Raw genomic sequence first — 20246 nt, forward strand, 5'->3', positions numbered from 1 at the left:
AGCCAGTCGAACAAGCCACACCTTCAAATTGCGCTCCAGAAGCCTATAATGGTGAAAGACGTCAGTATCGTATCCTGCGAGAAATCCGCTCTTGTTACGAACTCTCAAAGAGAGGAGGTTACTTGAAGCTGGAACAACATCTCACGCACAACAAGTCTCTGTTACGCACAACTCCAGCATGCATCAAAATGCTTGAACATCTTAATAGAGTAGGGGCCTGACTACAGGTAGTCGATACTCATCAGTCAATTAGGCCTCTTTAAACATTGTCACCTAAATAGGCTAACATCTACTACAATAGGGAGACCACAAATCAATCAGGCTCATCAGACGAAAAGGCGGCATTTGGTTGGGACATTCGACGAGAACACACAGCTTACGTGTAGATGAAAAGTTTCTGTTCACATTAAAACTTAATATCAGTCCCAGATTTTCATCTTATGTCTAGTGATCTAAATTAGATAGACCCCGCTGGTTTGAATCTTGGTATACGCAACTTTAGGCGGGGTAATGAAGCACTGGCTGCCGGAAGTTCAAGAGCTTCCACTCATGTCCCATTTGGAGCTTCTGCTGAATACGTAGCCACGGATGGGCTGTTCTTATCCCGCAAGTCTTGTGCATGTCAAACACCATGATATTCTCACATAAATAGGCCGAGTAACTTCAGTGCCAATGCATGTATGTATTGAAAAATCGCGCATACAACTATGTGGCTTATGAAACCAGTATCCACGGCCAAAAACTATGTATGCAATGTGCTCCTCAGAGTTACGCCGGGCCAAGCGCCCGGTATCCCAAATAGCTTGAGCCCCATCGGAAGAAGGGCCTAGCGATACCGGAAGAATGCCAATTTGATGCAGCAAAAACGAAGAAAACCAAACCAATTACCCCTCCACCCAATGCTACTGCCGTCATCAAGTTGTCGCGTTGCCTTCCAACCACCAACTAATTATCACATTTCCTATGTCTGTCGTAAAGACCCTGAAGATAAGGTTGTATTGTATGTTCACGACTCAAGACTCATCGTCCGATGATCGGTACCTGGCTGGCATCTTTCGTTTTCTCGAAGCACGTCTCATCGTCGAACGATCGATAACGTCATCATCCTCGTCCTCAGAGTCGGATGGGACCTCGCGTGTGTGGTAACTTGATTCGCTATCGTTGACTTCCGTTACAGGGCGTCGTTGTCGTGCCCTTCGTTGCGAAGCTGGAGTCCTAGTCACACCATCCCCTTCCGACTCGTCAGCTCGCTGGAGAGCCTGTGACATCGACATACGTCTAGTCCGCGGAGTGTCCCTGACCGCAGCTGACTGCTCATCGGCTGTTTTTCGACCCCTCGAGCGAGTCGGAGTTGCGTTGATGTCTAGGGCCTCATCGTCAAGATCCATGCGATCAACCCGTGGGCTAAAACCATGCGAGATGACTCTGCGTCCGCGAGCAGACCTTGGAGGGTTCACTACAGAAATTGTATCGCCCTCTACAGCCTCTGCGCCGCTCTTGGAGGAGTTGAAACTTGCGTGTATTTCGTTCTGGACGTCATCATTCTCAGCGACCGGACTTGCCGGGCGAGGATTCTTCGGTGGACGTCCGCGACGTTTCTTCACAGGTGGCCCGCTGGTATCCCCTTTTGCGGAGAAACTTTGGCTCGCTGTGACCGTTTCAGTGGCGGCATTCTCAGAAGCAGCAACACGACCACGTCCTCGTCCGCGCTTAGGATGAGGTGATGCCTGGGTAGAGTCTTCTGCCTCGGAGTCTGAGAAGGCATTGCGTCCTCTGGACCTCGTGCGGCGAGCACGGCGTTGGGCAGCAGGGACGCGCTTGCCTGCTTCTTGCGCATCTTCGGACTCAAGCGATGGGTGGTATTCCTCCTCCTCATCATCGCTCTTAGCAGCCCGCTTCCGTTTTCGACTCGGGCCTGGCATGTCGTCCAAGTCGGCCAGAGCCTCAAAGTCGTCCACTGATATCTTCGGCGCCTCCTTGCGCGCTCCTGTGCGAACGGCCTTCGCAATCTTGGCTTTGGTAAGTTTCTGCGTAGCAGGCTTTTCTGAAACGGTTCGTGCCCGGCGTCCGCCTCTACCACGACCGCGCTTGGTAGGCGCAGTTACAGTACCCCCTGCTGCTTCGTCGGCTTCAACATCCGCCTTCTCTTTCATCATTTTCTTAGTTAAGTTGGGGAAGTTCTCTCCGTAGTTGAAGAATAGTTCTTCGCCAGCTTTGATGTTGCGCGTGGCCGAGAAGCGGATGCGGTATTCGCCATTGACGTAGAAAATGCTCGGTTGGACGTTGGCGTTCTCGACGGCGTGATTGATATAGCGGCTGAGGTTGCCATAGATAGCTGCATCAACCCAGATGCCTTCATAGTCCAAAAGACTGAACACGTACGAAGTGCTCTTCTCTGCAGCAAAAGCCTCCCCGCGTCTCGCCTCTCTCCTGACTCCCTCGTCCGCGACAATGAGCTCTCCGGTGTATTCAATGACGAACTCATCCTGGGCAATGTCTTCTGCAGTGAATAAACCGTATCCGCAGCCCTCCAGTTGACTTTGTCCTACGATGACGGCTTTGCTCACACCTCGCTGGATAGAGATGTTTTGACAACCCGTGTGAAACATCGCATCGTTGTGCTGATTAGCAGGATCGGCTCGTTCGGCGGCGCCGCAGGTTCCGCAAAGATCCGGGTCACACTCGCGGTTTAGCTGAACGCAAATGCAAGGGCGGCCTTCCTTCTGCTTCTGCAAACATGTCTTGCCGCTGGCATGGCAACCACACCCGGTAAATTTGTACGCGCAACACTCCTCAGTGCAGCGGCAAAATCGCTCACAGAGAATGTTGTTGAGAACACAAGGACAATCATTCTCTGCAGAGCAGATACCCTCATGGTGACAGGGGTCGTTAGATGGGCGGACTTTGGTGTCATGAGAGTAAGTTTGGTCCTGCCAGTCCCCGATGAGCATCTTCTTTTTGCGATCGTACCATGAAAGGTTTTTGACCCGCTCCTGATCCACGGTCTGAATGGGTGGGAGAACGATGCCCAAAGACTGCAAATGACGATGAACATCCCAGCAATCTCGACCCAGAATCTCAGCTGTCGCGCATTGTGCCTTGACCCTGACTTTGTTGTGATCCAAGATAGCATAGAGACCCTGCAACAGGAGAGTCTCATTCTCCGTCCATGGTCTGCATTTGGCATCAGAGCTACCGATGGCATTGTTTCGGAAACATTGTCGCTTGCAAGGGAGTGGAGGATCCAATTGCTGAACCGGGTCCTTTGAAGATACGGTACGGTTCGCCGAAAACATTTGTCCGTACATTCCGATGCAGTCCATAGAAAAGTTTCTCTTGTGATTTTCCAGACTGTAATCCCCATGCTCGCAGGAGTTGCTGTAGCAAATGAGGCAGCCCATGACCGTATGAGTTTCGATCCAATGCTCAAGAGATTGCTGGAGAGATGGTGCCTTCTCAGTTTCGGTCTGGCCAACCTTTGCTGTCTTCTTCGACTCGACAATTTCTTCGACAGTTTTGTCCAGCTTAAGGACATCGCGAAGAAGGATCCCCAGCTTGCCGGACGTTGCCTTTATGTAAAACACATGATCGAATGCCTCAGTGAAGACTCTAGCCGCCTCAAGGGCTTTAGGCTCAGTTGCGAAATTATCATCACTGTGTAAGTTGACCAAGGTCGTCTTCTGCTGCGGCGTGATTGCATCATCAGATTCGGAGCTCGCCATGTGGCGGATCAATGTTGTTCGGTTGCATTTTTCGATGCCAAGCTTCTTCAGCCAGGAATCCAGGTAGAGAGACAAGATGAATGTCCGCTCCTTGCGAATAGCTCGAACTTGTTGGTCCTCGCGGCTGCCTAGCGGAATGAAGCCGCAACTGGAGTCCATCCGAGCCAGCTCCTTAAGCCAGAGATCGTACTGTTTCTCCTCATGGGGCGCAACATCCCGAATATGGGGGTTGAACTTGAGCATGGAATTTGGCGAGAGGACGTTCTTCGCAATCTCGGTGTGGTGAAATCGATATTTGGGCACAGCGTCCTTGTTGGTTTTGACGCAGGCAGGCTTGTAATGCAGATCCCTGGCCTGGTCCGCCTTTCTGCCGCGAAAGTGTTGCTATAGCAAGATCAGTATCAGGGGTTTCTTGGAGCATCTTAACGGGGTATGTGCACTTTAAGTACCTTGCACCGAATTTTCATGGTGGTTCCTTTCTCCTCAGTGGTCGGTGAGAGGCTCACGTCAGCGAACCAGTCGACACCAGTTTTGACGCGCGTCTCAACTGGCTTGGTGGACTTGAGAGCATACATGCAAAGCTTTTCGTGATCTTTGCGTATGTCCTTGGAAAAGTCTGTGAGGGCAGCGGTGATCTGACTGAAGTCCACCTTGGTCTTCTTTGGTGTCTGCTTTTTTGATGCAGAGCCATGCTTGCTGTGCTTTGGAGACTGAAAACTCGATGGACGGGTGGATGAGGGTGGCGTGATCTGCTGGGGAGACTTCAGATTGCCGTCGGTTGGCAGGCGTCGAGGCATCTCGGCGTCGTCTTTGTCCTCAAGATCGACAGAAGTCTGGTTTGAATCTGGGGGCGGCGAGGGATCCAAAATTGAGGCAGCATTGCTGGAGACGGCGGTTGAGCCGCCGCTCGGATCCGAAAGATGAACAGTGTGTGGCTGGCCAGGCGAGAAAATAGGCTGGTGGCTGTTCTCTTGGTGGCTGTTGTGACTTGGTCTTGACCAGTAGCTCGGAGACGGACTTTTTGGTGGACTGGAAGTTAAGTCGATAACCGCGTCTTCAGATCCTGTTGCGACCAGAGGGTGTGGTTGAGGCTCTCGGCTGAGTTGAAATCGGTTGGAAGAGAACTGAAATCCAGCGAGTTGGTCGACGTAAGGACCTCTTTGAGCCGTTGAGTCCCGGTCGGACCCAACGCGGAAGGACATGGCGTAAAATGGCGAAAGATGAATGGGCAGGAGGCACAAAAGTGGCAGCTTCCTGTCCAGAAGTCCTCTGACGGCGGCTCTGTCCTCGGTCCTCCTCAGTTGCTGCAGGCGCAAACACGGACACGGTCGCTCATGTCCTCTTCCCCAAAATCGGCGTCAGCAAAACCTGTAAACATTGACTACGGAAGTCTCATGCCAGGCGGACTGAAGTGAGCGCTCACTGTCGATACGCGAATGTCCAATGACGATGCGATGACCGAGATGGAGAAAGGATCGATTTTTCCTTCTGGATGGACTTTGTCGGATGAGGTTGATGATGAGAGAAGAGATGGATATGTGAGACGCGTTGGTGAATGGCGAAGCTAAGCGCGACTTGGAGGGAGAGATTGCAATGCGCTACGCCTAATCGGGACGGACGGAACCGGGGAGCAGGGGTTGTGCTTCAAGAAGTTCAGTGCACTCAAGGCAACATCCACAATATCCCACCAAACACCTGGGTAAGGGATCGCGTTTGCTCTGTAGGTGGCTATCTCGTGAGCACGGCGCAGGCAGGAACAATGGAAAGTTCTTAAATTGACATAGGCAGGAGGAAAATAGCTAGAGAAATGAGTCGTGCGGTGCAACTTGGAAGGTGCAATGGAAATATTCAGCTGCGCCGGATTTGCCACGTTGTTTGCTCTCTTGGTGGCCCCGGCACCGTATCACTGAGAGCCCCTTCTCCATTCAAACCTGACAGTCTGATATGATGCAGCTTCAATGCGTCAAGGAACATACGGCAACTACCTAGATAACGGAGCGGTAGCTGAAAACTTGGAGCTGATTCAGAGCTGTAGAACGCGCCGACAAAAAAAAAGACTCGTCATACGAAGTAATGTGATACAGACTCAATGAACGGCACTGGGAAAACGTAACCCAGTCTCATGCCCTGAGGTAACGCTGGATTACTACGAATCAGTCAACCAGGGTGAGGGTTAGGGTTGGGGGCATGTCAACGGTCGGACTTATCTATTTCTCAAGTCCAGTTGCCAATAAGGTAGTTGCAGCCCTCGCCTGCCTTTGAGCTTCAAATTTGCCAATGTTTGAAGTGAAAGAAAAATCAATATAGGAAAACTAACATCAATTAGCTTCTGGAAACATCGCTATTGATGCAAATTTGAAATTCGATGTAGTAAGCGACTATGTCGTCAAATAACGGACTCTACATCTATCAGGTTGACACCTCAATTTTGCGTTGACTAGGTCTAAGTACGCATGCGAAGAGACTTCAAATTTCCTGACAGTTGGCCATTGAAGTTCGGACCGCGGTATAAACGGACACGTGCAAACAAAAATAAAGCTCTCTGAGGTTTCGATGATATTGTGAGTACACGTAATCCAAGACTCAAAACAAAAGATACCAATCAATATTCTTATGTGGTAAGTCCTTTCGCACAAGCCAGTTTTGTTTACTCCGACCAAAATATCGTTAACTGACACTTTGACAACTTTGATTTGAGATCAACAGGCTCCGCCAGGATTCAGATGGCGCTAATTCATGAGTTGACAGATAATGCAGTCGATGAAATCATCGCTCATCCTTTGGGTCTAGCAGAGACACTTTAGCTCCAAAGCAATTTTGGACGACGCCAGCCTGAGCCCCCGGCTTTTACCGCTAACCCACGCAGAGCTGCTGTTCCTTGGCAATGCGGCCGGTCTGGCTGAACGACTTACCGAGCCTGACTGAGATGGCCTACTGGGGTATATGGAAGTGAGTGAGTTCGCTGCCTTACTCGCCGAAGTTTGTCTCCCTGTGTCTGACGTGGTCAGCATAGCATTCGATGCCTTATCGATGTTGATAATACTGAGACATAGGAATGTCGAGGGCTGGAGGCAGAAGCGGCATGGAGATGGCCGTTCCTAGTAACACGACTGATTATTTCCAGTCCCAGTCTCAGCCCGGCCCCTTGAGGACCTGCAGACTGCTGCGGGAGCCAACAGACACGCATAGAGATATGGGGTGACGGGGTTTTCTTGCAGGATGCATCAGAGGAGAGGTTGCTCCCGTTTCTTCGTCCCAAGTCCCGGCCGCCTGTTTCATGAGCCCACATTGGGCGAAGGGTCTGGAAGGTCGAGAAAAGACGGCGGCATCCCGGATGATGATCGGCCTGGCTGTGCCAGGCCCTGCCGTGCCCTTTCCCTTACCGCAGCACCACGGGAGCCCGGAGATGACCAGAGAGTGACAATGGTCAGAGCTTCCGGTGTTGTAGCTTTCGACGATGACATTGCGACGAATTCAGCTCGACAAGGCCAGTCAGGGTACCTCCAAGGTGGGGTTCTTAGCTTGTACCCGCGTATTGATGCAGGCACCTGGTTAGCTGGGTGACGCTGCGAACAACGCCAAAAAGTCGAGCTAGAGACACAGATGACGTCGTCAGCGCGAAAGAGGCACAGAAGGGAAGGCCGAAGACCACTGAGAGACTAGGAGCATTTCTGCATTCTGTCGTCCAATTCCCTTTCGCTTCACCCTCCCATGTCTAGACCAGGAGCCCGCCAGCGCCCGCGTCCACAAGTCCCGTCCCCTCCGCAACATCCACGCATGTTCCTGGACCCTTTGCGGCGCGCCAACATATAAACACCCGGCCTCGCATCACCCCAGTCTCCTCTCGACCGTCATTTGATCTTATTCTGCCCACCCCTTGTCCCACCCCGCGATACGATATCCTACTTTCCAACGACCCTCTGAACCGAATCGAATTCTTTGTCGTCGCATTACGCATCGCGTTAACAAGCGCTCCTCTTACCGAATTGTACTGTCGTTGTTGTCGCCATCGCCGCAGTAGTCACCATGCATCGCACTTATTCTATGCGCCAAACGAGGGCGCCCACCGCCTCTCAACTCCAGGTAATGCGAATATCTCCCCACCGATCATCGCTGTCGGATGGTGCTAACGCCTCAGCGCAGAACCCACCTCCTCCGCCATCGACCACCAAGTCCGGTCGTCTGTTCCGTAGCGGCTTTGGTACGTCCCAGCCTCGAAGTCCTATTCCCCTCGCGTGATTCTATTCGCGACCGACTCAATATGGCCTTATGGTCGCTGACCAGTCCACTCAGGCCATGCCCTCCGTCACAAGTCTGCTGGCGCCTTTGGCCCAGACCTTGCTAAGAAGCTGTCCCAATTGGTCAAGATGGAGAAGAACGTGATGCGCAGTCTGGAGCAAGTTGCCAGGGAACGCATGGAAGTTGCCGTAGGTTTCCCCGCCATGTTGTCGCTGCACCGTACACCTGCTGAATGTAGTTCGTTAGCAACAACTTTCAATCTGGGGCGAAGCCTGCGATGAGGATGTTTCCGATGTCACCGACAAGCTTGGTGTTCTCCTCTACGAGATTGGCGAGCTTGAGGACCAATACGTCGACCGATATGACCAATACCGCGTTACCATCAAGAGTATTCGCAACATCGAGGCTTCGGTTCAACCGAGCCGAGACCGTAAGTACAAGGTTCTCACGAAGGGTTTGACATTGTCTGACAACGAGAGTAGGTAAACAGAAGATCACCGACCAAATTGCTCAGCTCAAGTACAAGGAGCCCAACTCCCCGAAGATTGTTGTTCTCGAACAAGAACTTGTGAGGGCCGAGGCCGAGTCGCTAGTCGCCGAGGCTCAATTGTCAAACATCACGCGCGAGAAGGTAAAGGCTGCTTACACCTACCAATTTGACGCCTTACGGGAGCACTGCGAGAAGGTTGCTATTATTGCCGGATACGGAAAGCATTTGCTCGAACTCATCGACGACACTCCCGTTACTCCGGGTGAGACCCGTGCTGCGTACGATGGATACGAAGCCAGCAAGGCCATCATCCAAGATTGCGAGGACGCTCTTACCAACTGGGTCACCTCTAACGCCGCTGTCTCCTCTAAGCTCTCGACTCGCGCTCGCACTTTGTCGACCAGGCGCAGAAACAACATCAAGGCACGTGCTGAGGGAGGCCACGACTTGTCTGGCCAAGACGCGCCCCTTAATGACGACTCCTCATGGATGCCGGCCCATAACAAGGAGACAGAGTACGAGGACGAAGAGGATGAGGAGGACGATATTCACCACTCTGTCGTGGGATCTGACGATGGCTTGAACGGCGAGACCAGAGGACGTCAGCACGAAAGTATCGTTGCATAGATGCGGCGCGTCATAACGGTGACTTGAGCTGGGCGCCCCTTGGTGTAATCGAGACGCAATACGCGCAACCAATGTTTGTGGTAATGGTCTATGGATAGCGCTTGTTTCTGGTGTTCAGGGGTTTGGTGCCTCGGTAATACAATTGAGGCCAGGCTAGGCTATCAGCGGAGAGACACTTCGGATGGAAAGGTTGATGGCGAAAATACTGTTCTTGTAGTTCTAATCTTTATTCGTTCCGCAATTCATCGTCATTGGTATAAAGTCGTGTCTTCCGTCGTCTCCCTGCATGAACCGAAGAACGCTCTTCGCCTTAGCCTTGTGCTATACAATAGTGGCATCGGCGTATGGGTTGCGTCCCCTCAGTTGGCTGGCGAATTCCTCCACCTCGATCTTCTCGATATACTGGCCCGGTACCACGACCAGGCCCAGGTATCGGGATGCCATATCCATCGTAACCGATCCGATGCCTGCGGCAGCCTTTTTCGCGGCCTCCGCTCGCTGGTGGGCCGAGGGCTGGCGGTACTCGTAGGTGTGAGCTAAGACGACATTTCGCTCCTATCGGTGAATCCAATCGTTAGCAAGGCTTTCTTCGAGGCGCTCTTCCGGAAAGGATTGGAGGGATGACTTGCAGGATCTGTGCACTTGAAAAGGCCCAAAAACATGCGACCATCAGTTGCCACGACGCGCAGGTTTTTGTTGAGCAGCGAGGTCAAGAAGTCTCTTGCCTCTTCTTTTTCCATTGCGACTTCTCGGTAGGGACCGTGGTCATCTCCTGTTCCAGCATTCGTTGCCGCGGTGAGAGGCGGGTAGAAACAGACCGTTTGCGCCGGCGGGCTGTTCCACGACGAGAGGTTGCTGCTCAGCGGGGCCAACTGATAAGAACCCGATAAGGGCGCCTCTAGTGGAGGAAAGCGCGTCATTACCTGAGCTCCCATGTCAAATGGCTTGCAGGCAACTATTGCGGCATCCCACATTCACAGAGTCACAACTTCACTGAACTTTTACACAACCACAAACACCTCTCGCGCTCATCGGAGTCACCCAGGACGTCGATACTGCCCACGATCATGCGATACCCATTCGGCAGATGAGAAGATCGCTTCTCGCAGCACCGAGCATCCCGGCTAAACCGAACCCCTCCGTGAATCCCGAACCCGTTACCGTCCTACCTCTCCCGTCCTAGCCATGGGTGTGAACGGCCTCTGGACGGTCGTGCAGCCCTGCGCGCGGCCAACGAACCTCGCGACCCTCAACCGGAAGCGCCTCGCCGTCGATGCCTCCATCTGGATATACCAATTCCTCAAAGCCGTCCGCGACAAGGAGGGTAACGCGCTGCGCAACTCCCACGTCGTCGGCTTCTTCCGTCGTATCTGCAAGCTTCTGTGGTTCGGCATCAAGCCTGTCTTCGTCTTCGACGGCGGCGCTCCCGCGCTCAAGCGTCTGACGATCCAGGGCCGAAAGCGCCGTCGTGAGGGGCGCAGAGAGGATGCCGTCCGCACGGCGGGCAAACTGCTTGCTGTGCAGATGCAGAGGATTGCCGAGGAGGAGGAGGATAAGAGGCGTCGTGACGCGGAGAGGGGTATTCACAGAGAGCGAGAAGAGCCCCAGGAGGAAATACCCGACGTGGACCAGATTGTGTACGTTGACGAGGTGGGCATGTCCCAGCAGGAGCGTCAGCGGGGAAGGAAGTTCTTCAAACAGGACGCGTATCACTTGCCTGAGCTCGATGGCGACATTGCGTCCATGGCGAAGGCGGATGATCCTAGGATCATGAGTATTGAGGAGCTCGAGGAGTATGCGCGGCAATTTCACAATGGCGAGGACATCAACCTCTACGACTTTAGCAAGATCGACTTTGACGGCGAGTTCTTCAGAAGTCTGCCAGCTGCGGATAGATACAACATCCTGAACGCGGCAAGGCTACGCAGTCGTCTGAGAATGGGTCTCAGTAAGGAGCAGCTGGACGAGATGTTCCCAGACCGCATGGCGTTTTCGAGATTTCAGATCGAGCGTGTGCAAGAACGAAACAATCTCACTCAGCGACTCATGAAAGAAGCCGGCATGACTGGCCTTGACTTAACCTTGAATGGAGGCGGACGAATCGCCGGCGAGAGGGACAGGGAGTACATCCTGGTCAAAAATGATGGAGCTGAAGGTGGCTGGGCGCTCGGTGTCGTGAGCAAAGAGAAAGACCTGGGAGAAGCGCATAAGCCCATTGATGTCGATGCCCTGGATTTCCAATTCCAGGACAAGCAAAAAGCCGAAGCATCCGATGAGGAGGACGACTTCGAAGACGTTCCGGTTGAGGGTTTGAATCGGCTACCGACAGCGGGCTTACAGGCCGCGAGGGATGCAGCTCTCAGAAGACAACAGATCTACAGCAGCCGGCGCGATACCAATACGAGCGGGCTGTTCGAAGAGGAAGAAGAAGAAACTCTCTTCGTCGGCGGTGATTTGCCTGAACAGCACGACCATGAGACTGGAGAGCCGCATGAGGAGAGAATACACCCCGAGGAAGAAGACGACATCAACCGCGCTATTGCCATGTCATTACAAAACCAGCATAAAGAGACAACGGAAGACAAGGAAGACGAAGAACAATTCGAGGATGTGGAGATGCCAGAGTGGAAGCAAAAGGCAGTTGAAGCCCCGAAGCCGATTACCGCCACAAGTGGACGGATGGTGGCCCACATTGTGAACAACAGGTCTACTGCTGCTGTGCCGAAGCGGCGGGCGAGTAATGCCAGCAGCAGTGACGACGAAATGGACTTCCAAGCCGCTCTCAAGGCCTCCCGCAAGGCGAAGAGGGTCCAGCCCAAGCCAGCGGTGCCCAACGTGAAGAACCCTTTTGACGGGCCTTTGCCATTCCCGAAGCTCGATTGGGGATCGTCTCTCTTCTTGAAGAAGGCCCAGCCAGCCAAGAAGCCCCAAGAAGCGACGGGTTCAAAGCAGATGGCACTGAACCCCAAGAAGTCGGTTCAAAACACCGAGGACGCTGACAACGGCGGCGGGTTCATGGTGGAAGGCGCCGACGAGGAAGCCGTCGACGACGAGAACGAAGGTGGTTTCCAGAGAGAGCCGCAAGAAGAGGGCCCTAAGCCGTTGCCGCCTTGGATGATTGATAATTCGGATATCCGAGAATCTATCAAGCAGCAGCGACAGGTCGAGAGTGAAATCAACACCGAGGACAGAGAGGCTGCGCTTGAGGAGGAACGCAGGTTTGCGCGTCAGAGACAGAATCAGCTCATCGAGATTCAGTCATCGGACAGTGAAGAAAGCGACGTGGAGATTCTCGACGCACCCCCTTCTCCGAAGAAGGGTACCACTCAGGAGATCGTCTCTTCAACAGACGATACTGCCAAAACAGATCCTGCGGAACCGGCACAGCCCAGCCCACAGAAAGAAATCGAAGTGACGAATACTACGGCCGAGAAGGCCGGTGCGTCACCCAAAAAGGCCTCGCCGTCCCCCGACCTCGACTTTGAAGACATTCAAATCGAGGATGCCGATGACGACATGCAGGTCACAGTCACAGAATTGCCAGACTCACCAGAGCCCGAAATGGAAGATATCGAAGTCGCAGCAGAGGAACCCAAGCCCGCCGAGGAGCCGGCGGAGCTCACTTTTGAGGAGCTCATGGACGGCCCTACTTTAGACGACCCCAACACAGCAGGAGACCCGGTTCAAGACGCCGAGGCCGCCGTGTTTGCCGACAGCGACGACGAGTTTAGTGACCCGGAAGACGAAGAACTCTACGCCAACCTAGCCCAAGAGGCAGAGGAACACGCCCGTTTCGCCAGCGAGCTGAACAACAAGTCAGAAAGCGAAAACAGGGAAGCGTACGAGAAGGAGCTCAAGGCGCTTCGTACGCAGCAGAAGAAGGACCGCAGAGACGCGGACGAGGTCACCCAGGTCATGGTCACGGAGTGCCAGGCCCTCCTCCGCCTCTTCGGCATCCCTTACATCACGGCGCCGATGGAGGCCGAGGCGCAATGCGCGGAGCTCGTCCACCTCGGCCTCGTCGACGGCATCGTCACCGACGACTCGGATACCTTCCTCTTCGGCGGCACCCGCGTCTACAAGAACATGTTCAACAGCAACAAGTTCGTCGAATGCTACCTCGGCTCCGACCTCGAGAAGGAGCTGTCCCTCGGCCGCGACCAGCTCATCGCCATCGCCCAGCTCCTCGGTTCCGATTATACCGAGGGCCTGCCCGGCGTCGGTCCCGTCACGGCCGTCGAGATCCTGTCCGAGTTCCCCGGCAAGGACGGGCTCGCGCAGTTCAGGGACTGGTGGCAGGACGTGCAGATGAACAGCCGGCCGAAGGAGGCCGACGCGGCCTCGCCGTTCCGCCGCAAGTTCCGCAAGTCCCAGGCCACCAAGCTCTTCCTGCCCGCGGGCTTCCCGAACCCGGCCGTCACGGACGCGTACATCCACCCGGAGGTCGACAGCAGCCCGGAGCCGTTCCAGTGGGGCGTGCCGGACCTTGAGGGCCTGCGGCAGTTCCTCATGGCCACGATCGGGTGGAGCAAGGAGCGCACCGACGAGGTCCTGGTGCCCGTCATCCGGGACATGAATAAGCGCGATATCGAAGGCACGCAGACCAATATCACGCGGTACTTTGAGGGGTCCGTCGGCGTGGGCGCGAGGGATGCTTTTGCGCCGAGGCAGAGGACTACGACGAGCAAGAGGATGGCGAACGCTGTGAGTCGGTTGAGGGCGAATGCCAACGGCGAGGCCCCCGTGGCGCAGGAGGAGACGCCTGCTGCGGCTCCGGCTAAGACTACGGGGAAGAGGAAGGCGAGGGGGAGAGCTGCGGCTGCGGAGGAGGCGGAGGACGAGGAAGGGGAAGAGGATGAGGGCGATGAGCAGCCTCGTAGTACCAGAGGTCGGAGGGGTAAGAAGGCCAAGGCCTCCGCATAGATGTGTCCTGTAGATGTGTCGATTAGATGTGTGTTAGAATACCATGTAACACCAGTCCTCATCCACAGTCTCGTCCTCTTCTCGCACAGAGAAAGTGTTCCTATGGGATCACAAATCACCGCACGTCTCCTAGGAATGTTACGCGCCTTCTCGTCACAGAAAACATAGACCCAAGCACAACGTTGTCTGCCTGGCAGGCAGTGTAAGTCAAAGGTGGGCGTGAAGCATCCACCCGAAAGCCGATCCTATCCAGAATTTTGTTCTTTCTCGAAGGTTTCCACCAGTCTGTCTAGCAATACGTAAAGCCTTACCGTTCGTGAAGAGAGTGGCGGTATGCATGCATGTCTCTCGGCGGCATCCCTCCGACTCAGCATCCCTGCCCACGAGATACCGCCGTTGGGGCTTTGCCGCTGGACCTCGCGGCATCTGCCGTGGCGATGATTCGGGGAGGGGGGAGAAAAGCCCTCACGAGACCCCCGAAATCTGAGTCACATTCCAAGCGGCATTTGCCCGAGGCGCTGTCACGTCGCGGAACCAAGTGTCTGGCCAGAAGGGGTTTTCGAAGGTTTTTTTTTTTTTCCTGCAGGGCGAGAATGGAAGGGTCCGCCAGGGCTGAAGCATACGTCAATCCAGGCCGGCCGAGTCCCTATTTTTTCCTCCGGAGAAGTGATCTTCAGGTACGACGTTGAACATTCCTGACCGGCACGTGTCCGAGGCCACAAAAAACGAGGGAGCTGCAGATGAGGATTCCCCAATCGGAGAGCGAGGAGCGATGTGATTTTTCTGCCTTCTCCACGTGGCGGGTGCGAGTTGAGAGGCGAAGATCATTCTGACGGATGATTGCGAGAGATGAGCTCTTACACAGCATGTAACGTGGCGCGATTAAGAGTTTGGGTCGAATTAGGTCACAGGCCGATAAGTGAAGGCCATGACGATATCAAATCTCATGGAGCAGAATGCGGTGGCTCTCTGATACGCCGGCACTGATGACCTTTGAGGTGGTACGTACGCCCTGAGGTCGCAGGCGCGAAGGTCAGGGTCGAATAGGTGTAGTCGAATAAGGTATCGCCACGGCGAGAATAGGATGCATCACTGCAGGACGGCGGTGAACAGCCAACCAGATGCTCGCGGGCCAGCGGTTCCGCTAATGCAGGAACCAACGTAAAAGTCGCTGCCCGAGACGATGTGATCGTCCTGAGCTTCCGCTTCGACTTGCCCTCTGGCCACTGCCGGCTTTGGCTGACGTGCCAATCTCCAAATAGCCCATTCACGAGACTGCATGTAAGATTTCGAGACTGGATGCCTTGGCTGGTTGTTGTTCCTTTCTTCTGCCTTGCCACGGCATATTGCACCGAGTCCCACGACTGGGCCTGCGGATCAACAACGTCGACGTGGTCGGCGAGAGAACCAATCCCGCCCACCGCGATGCGTTACAGCGCGGGTCCATGGGTCTGTTTGAGCGGTTTTCTCGTTGCCTCTGAATAATTGACTTTTCTTTCTTTGTTGCTTTTCTGCTCAGAACTTTTCGTTTTGGCCCTGGTCTGGTTGGCCAAGGTTTTTGTTTTTGTCGCCTTCGAGACTGGGTCGTCGGCAACCACAGCATCCGTCAGAAAGCGGATCTAGAACGAATTACCAGGGCTAGTTGACATTGCGGGTTAATGAGTACGAGCGGAGTGATCGTCGTCTTCTGCTGAATCTGCCGCGAATGAACGGGGAAAAGGCAAAAGCAAAGTGTCGAGAGGCAAGGCGCAACCCGTCCGTTCCGCGGTGTCAGCATGGGCATAATGGTACGTCGAGTTGGGATGTGGCCTGCAGAGGGAAGCGTTGCGCGATTAAACATCGGGCCGCGCTGTGGGCATTGGCCAGCGGCCGAGCAAAGTGATTGGCATATCTGATGGTCGAGATTAGAGATGGGATGAGGACTCGATATGTCACCAGGATTGAGTATTGGGATGAACCAACTGTTGTCCGAATTGGGATGGAGACACACCTTGGCTTCGGTCGGCGCACACCACGGTAAGCTTGATTTTGAGCTTCCGTCAGCACAGAGCCCGTCCAGACTCCAAGGCTGTCACTGCCACCCCCAAATCCCCCGAAATAGGCGGGTCGATGTTCCCCCCAGACGATGAGGGCAGAGAGGGCTCGAGGGCGCTATCTGGCTCCGTCTCAATTTCTTGGACGACCTGAAGAGGGACGGCAAGCCAAGGCGCCAAATCGCCGCCTTCTGTCCGTCGGGGAATTGGAATCATTCTGCGCGAAGAAGACCAGAATAGACGCGGGCTGCACCAACGTTTTCTGGTGCAGAATGCCGCCAGCCGCCTGCGGATATACGCGTAGGTCGCTGCTTGATCTGAGCCGGCAACCGTTGGCCCTAGTATGGAAGAGTTAGTCGCAACAACAAGTCGACGGGTCGTGGAAGCGGTTGTTCGTGTTCGACTGCTGATCCGTCCCGACTGGCCTGGCCCTATTGTTTAGGTCGATGCGGTTCGTCTGGTTGCCATGTTAGACACCGCCAACTGGTCCCTTGGTCGCCCCGACTGTCATTTTAAGTCCAGATTAGAGCCCAGAACGCCGAGGAAACTCAGCCCTCGTGCCAGCTGGTGGTTGGTCGTATTCTTCAAACTTGGTGGATGAGGGCCAGGCCGACTGACTTGGCTCTTGGCGTCGCCGGTGGGCTCACAATTGGCAGACAAACTGCTTCGGTGACGGCGGCAGAGAGGTACAAAGATGTTGGTGGTGAACAAGAGGAAGAGAAGGTATTCGTTGCTCGAAGTTGGGTGAGTGGGAAAAGGTGGGAGAGGTGGGATTAGCTTGGCCTTGGCCCCCCTTGGCCAGCTGCAAGGTACAACCCCCCATGAACTTCCAAGCCGTCGTTTCAACTGGATTCGACAAGCGGATTGGCTGGCTCAGTTCTGTTTCCCCGTTCATCCAATTATTCAACGGCTTTTTTTCACTTGTTGTTAAAGGCCCTCCACGTCTTTCCAGAAAGCAACCCACACGTGCTAATTCACTCAGGAAGAGGAAAGAGGTGTGGGAATAGAGCTGCCTTCCTTCACTTGGGAAGACCGTGACTTGCCCCTGTTGGTTCCTTCCTTCCTGCTGGGGCAAGTCCACCTCGTCGTTCCTTCCTGCCTTACTGAGTGCTCAGCACCTGCCTTCCTAGATGGATCCTCCATTAACCTTGTTCCCCGACCAAGCGCCTCTTCCTTCCTCTCCTCTTCCCTACGACCAATTTATTAACCAACACTCCCGCGCCTATCTTCCTCCACTTCCTCTCTCTCCCTCTGTTTCCTCTATCCCCACGATCACGACCAAGTGTTGATTCACTGCTCCGATTTGCCGGACGCCGAATAGCATCGACCTTCCTTACAAGTGACTTATAGTCACCAGTCATTCCTTATACCACACCCTCAACACTTGGCGTTGATTCACCAACACACCACACCGTTTTGGCAAGGGTTCATTGAGACTTTTACATTCCAACCTCGCCCACTCAGAAACCCCCTGATCAAGTTAAAGAACAGCCTGGACTACCCGACAACCATCGAAAGAGTCTAGAAGCCGTTTCATCGTCTCTTGAGATTCTCTTTGAGGCCGGTCAAATACTCAAGGAACGAACATCAATTTCCCAGCAATCTTATCCAACATCACTTTCATTCCAGCATACTCTTCCAAACAAAACTCGAACAACATGAAGTCTTCTACCGCTGTTTTGCTGGCTTCAGCCGGTCTTGGCCAGGCCCTTCAGCAGTGCTCTGGTACTTCCAAGAATGAGGGTGGTAACTGGTGGTGCGGTCTTGTGAACCAAATCCTGTACTCCAACGTTGGCCACCCAGGCACTTACAAGGCCGTTTCCAACATGGCAGACGATGGATCCTGCAGCTTTGAGGATGTTGCTTTCTCAGGCCCTTTGGCCCCTTTCAACGAGGAGGTGAGTTTATTCCTTAGTCTTCAGACAATCTCATTTGCACTGGATACTAACATCATTTTAGCTCACCCCTCTTTTCCGTGGTCCCATGAACCTGAAGCAAGTTGCCGTGTACAACCTTTCTCCCAAGGCCAAGCGCTCTCCGGCTGTTTCTCACACTCACGCCCGTCGACACGGCCACCACCACATGCACAAGAAGCATGCCGAGGCCCACCAGCATGCAGAGGAGAAGCGCGGCGATGTCTGGGTTACTGCCACCATTGACGGCATTGTTCAGTCTTGGATCAACACCTGGAACGGTCCTACTCCCGATGCTGCTCCTGTGGCTGAGACTCCTGTTGCTGCCCCCGTTGTGGCGCCTACACCTACCCCTGCTCCCGCTGTCCCCAATGTCCTGGACCTGGTTGGCTCTCTCGCTGCTCCCAAGGCCTCCTCCAGCTCCAGCAAGGCCAGCACTCCCTCTACTGGTAGCTCAGGCAGCGACTACTCCCGTGTCGGCTACTACAATGCTGAGAAGGCCATTGCTGATGGTATCGTCTTCCTTGGCAACTACGGCGGCCAGGGCTCTGGCAAGTTCGACAAGTAAGTTGAGCCATCACTATGCCATGACTGTGCGATCACTAACCCACGCAGTGTTTTTGGCAACTCTCTGTCTTACCTGAACTCCGATGCCACTGGCGGTTCTTCTTCGCCCCAGGTTCTCGACCCCGTCTACCTCCCTTCCAACAAGGAGTTCGCCATCTACAGCGACAAGCAGTGCACCGACGGCAGCTGTGGCTACTACCGCCCCGGATCCGTTGCCTACCACGGCTTCAAGGGAGAGGACTCCGTCTGGCTGTTCGAATTCAACATGCCCATGGACGGCTCCACTGGTTTCAACGCCGACATGCCCGCTCTGTGGTTCCTGAACGCCAAGATTCCTCGCACCGCCCAATACAACTCCTGCTCCTGCTGGCCTGACTGCGGTGAGATCGACGTTTTTGAGGTTCTCGCTCCTGGCGACACCAAGTGCAAGTCTACTTTCCACTCGAACGTGCCCGGTGGCTCCTCCGACTACTTCGACCGTCCCACTGGTGAGCCTATCAAGGTCGCCACTGTCCTTGACGGCGAGTCCGGTCAGGTTTCTGTCAAGATCCTCGACAGCAGCGTCGACTTCTCAACCGGCCTCAGCCGTGAGCAGGTCGAGAGCTGGCTCAACAGCGAATCTACCTCCGCAAACAACAAGGTCAGCTTGTTCGCTCTCTCGACCTAAGCGGATCACGTCAAATTGTGGATGAGATTTTGAGAGGTTGATGATTGCATATATGGGTTTGGCATGGCGTGTTTCTTCTATAACCATTTGGGTGGATTTCACTTCTAGCTCGCTGCGGCGAGCAAGCCTTGCTTGCATTGGATCATGGTATCTGATGATTGGACAACGGCCTTTTCTTCACTTCACATACATCATTCGGGGGTTACATGCACATGCCTCGCGTTGGGCAGGCGGTGATTGCGAAACGATATGACTCTTAGACGGCGTCCAAGATGATACCCGGCCCCGGAAAAGTGCGCCTATTTTGATTTTGAAATACCAGTTACGGAAATGGACCAAGGAGGAATGGACATATCTTTTCTAGCAGCAAGTTCAGGAAACATCCTGGAAATGGAAACTTTGCAAATCGTATTGCGAGCAGCTCGAAGCGTGAATCTGGAAGTTTTTGATATGACCCGACCAGTAGCCTGTGAGAAATACATGACAACCCGTGGTTTGCCAGAAGGCTCGTGTTGGCCTGGCCTAATGACGGTAATCCCCGAAGTGGTGCATCTGGGCTATTGACGCCTTCAGATCCCACGAAGCACCCACGTGATAGCGTTGTTGGCAAGGAGCTGTGCTATGCTAGGTGCCTTGCAAGAACGAAATCAGAAGCGGAAGCTAAAAAGTATCTCTTAATAGAAATTCCACAGATTGATTCAATGTTAGCTCGGAACTCGGCGTGCTTGATGCCGTCTCTCTGCAAGAGACGGGAAACGCATTTCTCGATTGCGGGGTAGCTCGGGAGTCCGAACACCCCAATCATCCGTGGCTGATAAATTCCTCAGGGTCTGCAATGTCAGCTATTACTTATCTGCAAAAGTGTATGCTTCTGTCTTCTACTTTCTCGAATGCTCATGGACTCTTGCCAAGCAAGCAATATAGCAAGGTTCATGGTTCGGACTTTTCGCGCTTCGCGACGTTGGAGGTTGGCAGAAGCTCGTGGTTTTCGTCCTTGAATTGTGGAGGGAATTCGTCGCTTGGTAAGCTAAGCTTCCAGCTGCGTAAACCGATCGACCAAGCATC

General features: G+C 54.0%; 4 protein-coding genes across 4 annotated transcripts; 3 read left to right on the forward strand and 1 right to left on the reverse strand.

The window, feature by feature from the left end:
- Window positions 1–1171: 1171 nt before the first annotated feature.
- On the reverse strand, window positions 1172–4924 carry CkaCkLH20_12897 (SET domain-containing protein; the record flags this gene model as incomplete). Its single annotated transcript, XM_038895608.1, has 3 exons — window positions 1172–1215; window positions 1277–4106; window positions 4172–4924. 3 exons carry the CDS (start codon window positions 4922–4924, stop codon window positions 1172–1174), a joined length of 3627 nt encoding a protein of 1208 aa, XP_038739061.1.
- A 2824-nt stretch (window positions 4925–7748) lies between these two features.
- CkaCkLH20_12898 (sphingolipid long chain base-responsive protein LSP1) lies at window positions 7749–9078 on the forward strand (the record flags this gene model as incomplete). Its single annotated transcript, XM_038895609.1, has 5 exons — window positions 7749–7805; window positions 7866–7923; window positions 8016–8149; window positions 8208–8391; window positions 8444–9078. The coding sequence occupies 5 exons, from the start codon at window positions 7749–7751 to the stop codon at window positions 9076–9078; spliced, it is 1068 nt and encodes a 355-aa protein (XP_038739062.1).
- Window positions 9079–10263: 1185 nt separating this feature from the next.
- CkaCkLH20_12899 (uncharacterized protein) lies at window positions 10264–14001 on the forward strand (the record flags this gene model as incomplete). The annotated part of the gene is made up of 1 exon (XM_038895610.1): window positions 10264–14001. The coding sequence occupies one exon, from the start codon at window positions 10264–10266 to the stop codon at window positions 13999–14001; it is 3738 nt and encodes a 1245-aa protein (XP_038739063.1).
- A 3691-nt stretch (window positions 14002–17692) lies between these two features.
- CkaCkLH20_12900 (uncharacterized protein) lies at window positions 17693–19181 on the forward strand (the record flags this gene model as incomplete). The annotated part of the gene is made up of 3 exons (XM_038895611.1): window positions 17693–17932; window positions 17994–18511; window positions 18563–19181. 3 exons carry the CDS (start codon window positions 17693–17695, stop codon window positions 19179–19181), a joined length of 1377 nt encoding a protein of 458 aa, XP_038739064.1.
- Between the last annotated feature and the right edge of the window lie 1065 nt (window positions 19182–20246).

Source organism: Colletotrichum karsti (genome assembly GCF_011947395.1).
Source record: "Colletotrichum karsti strain CkLH20 chromosome Unknown Scaffold67, whole genome shotgun sequence".
In the NCBI taxonomy this organism is placed as follows: Eukaryota; Fungi; Ascomycota; class Sordariomycetes; order Glomerellales; family Glomerellaceae; genus Colletotrichum; species Colletotrichum karsti.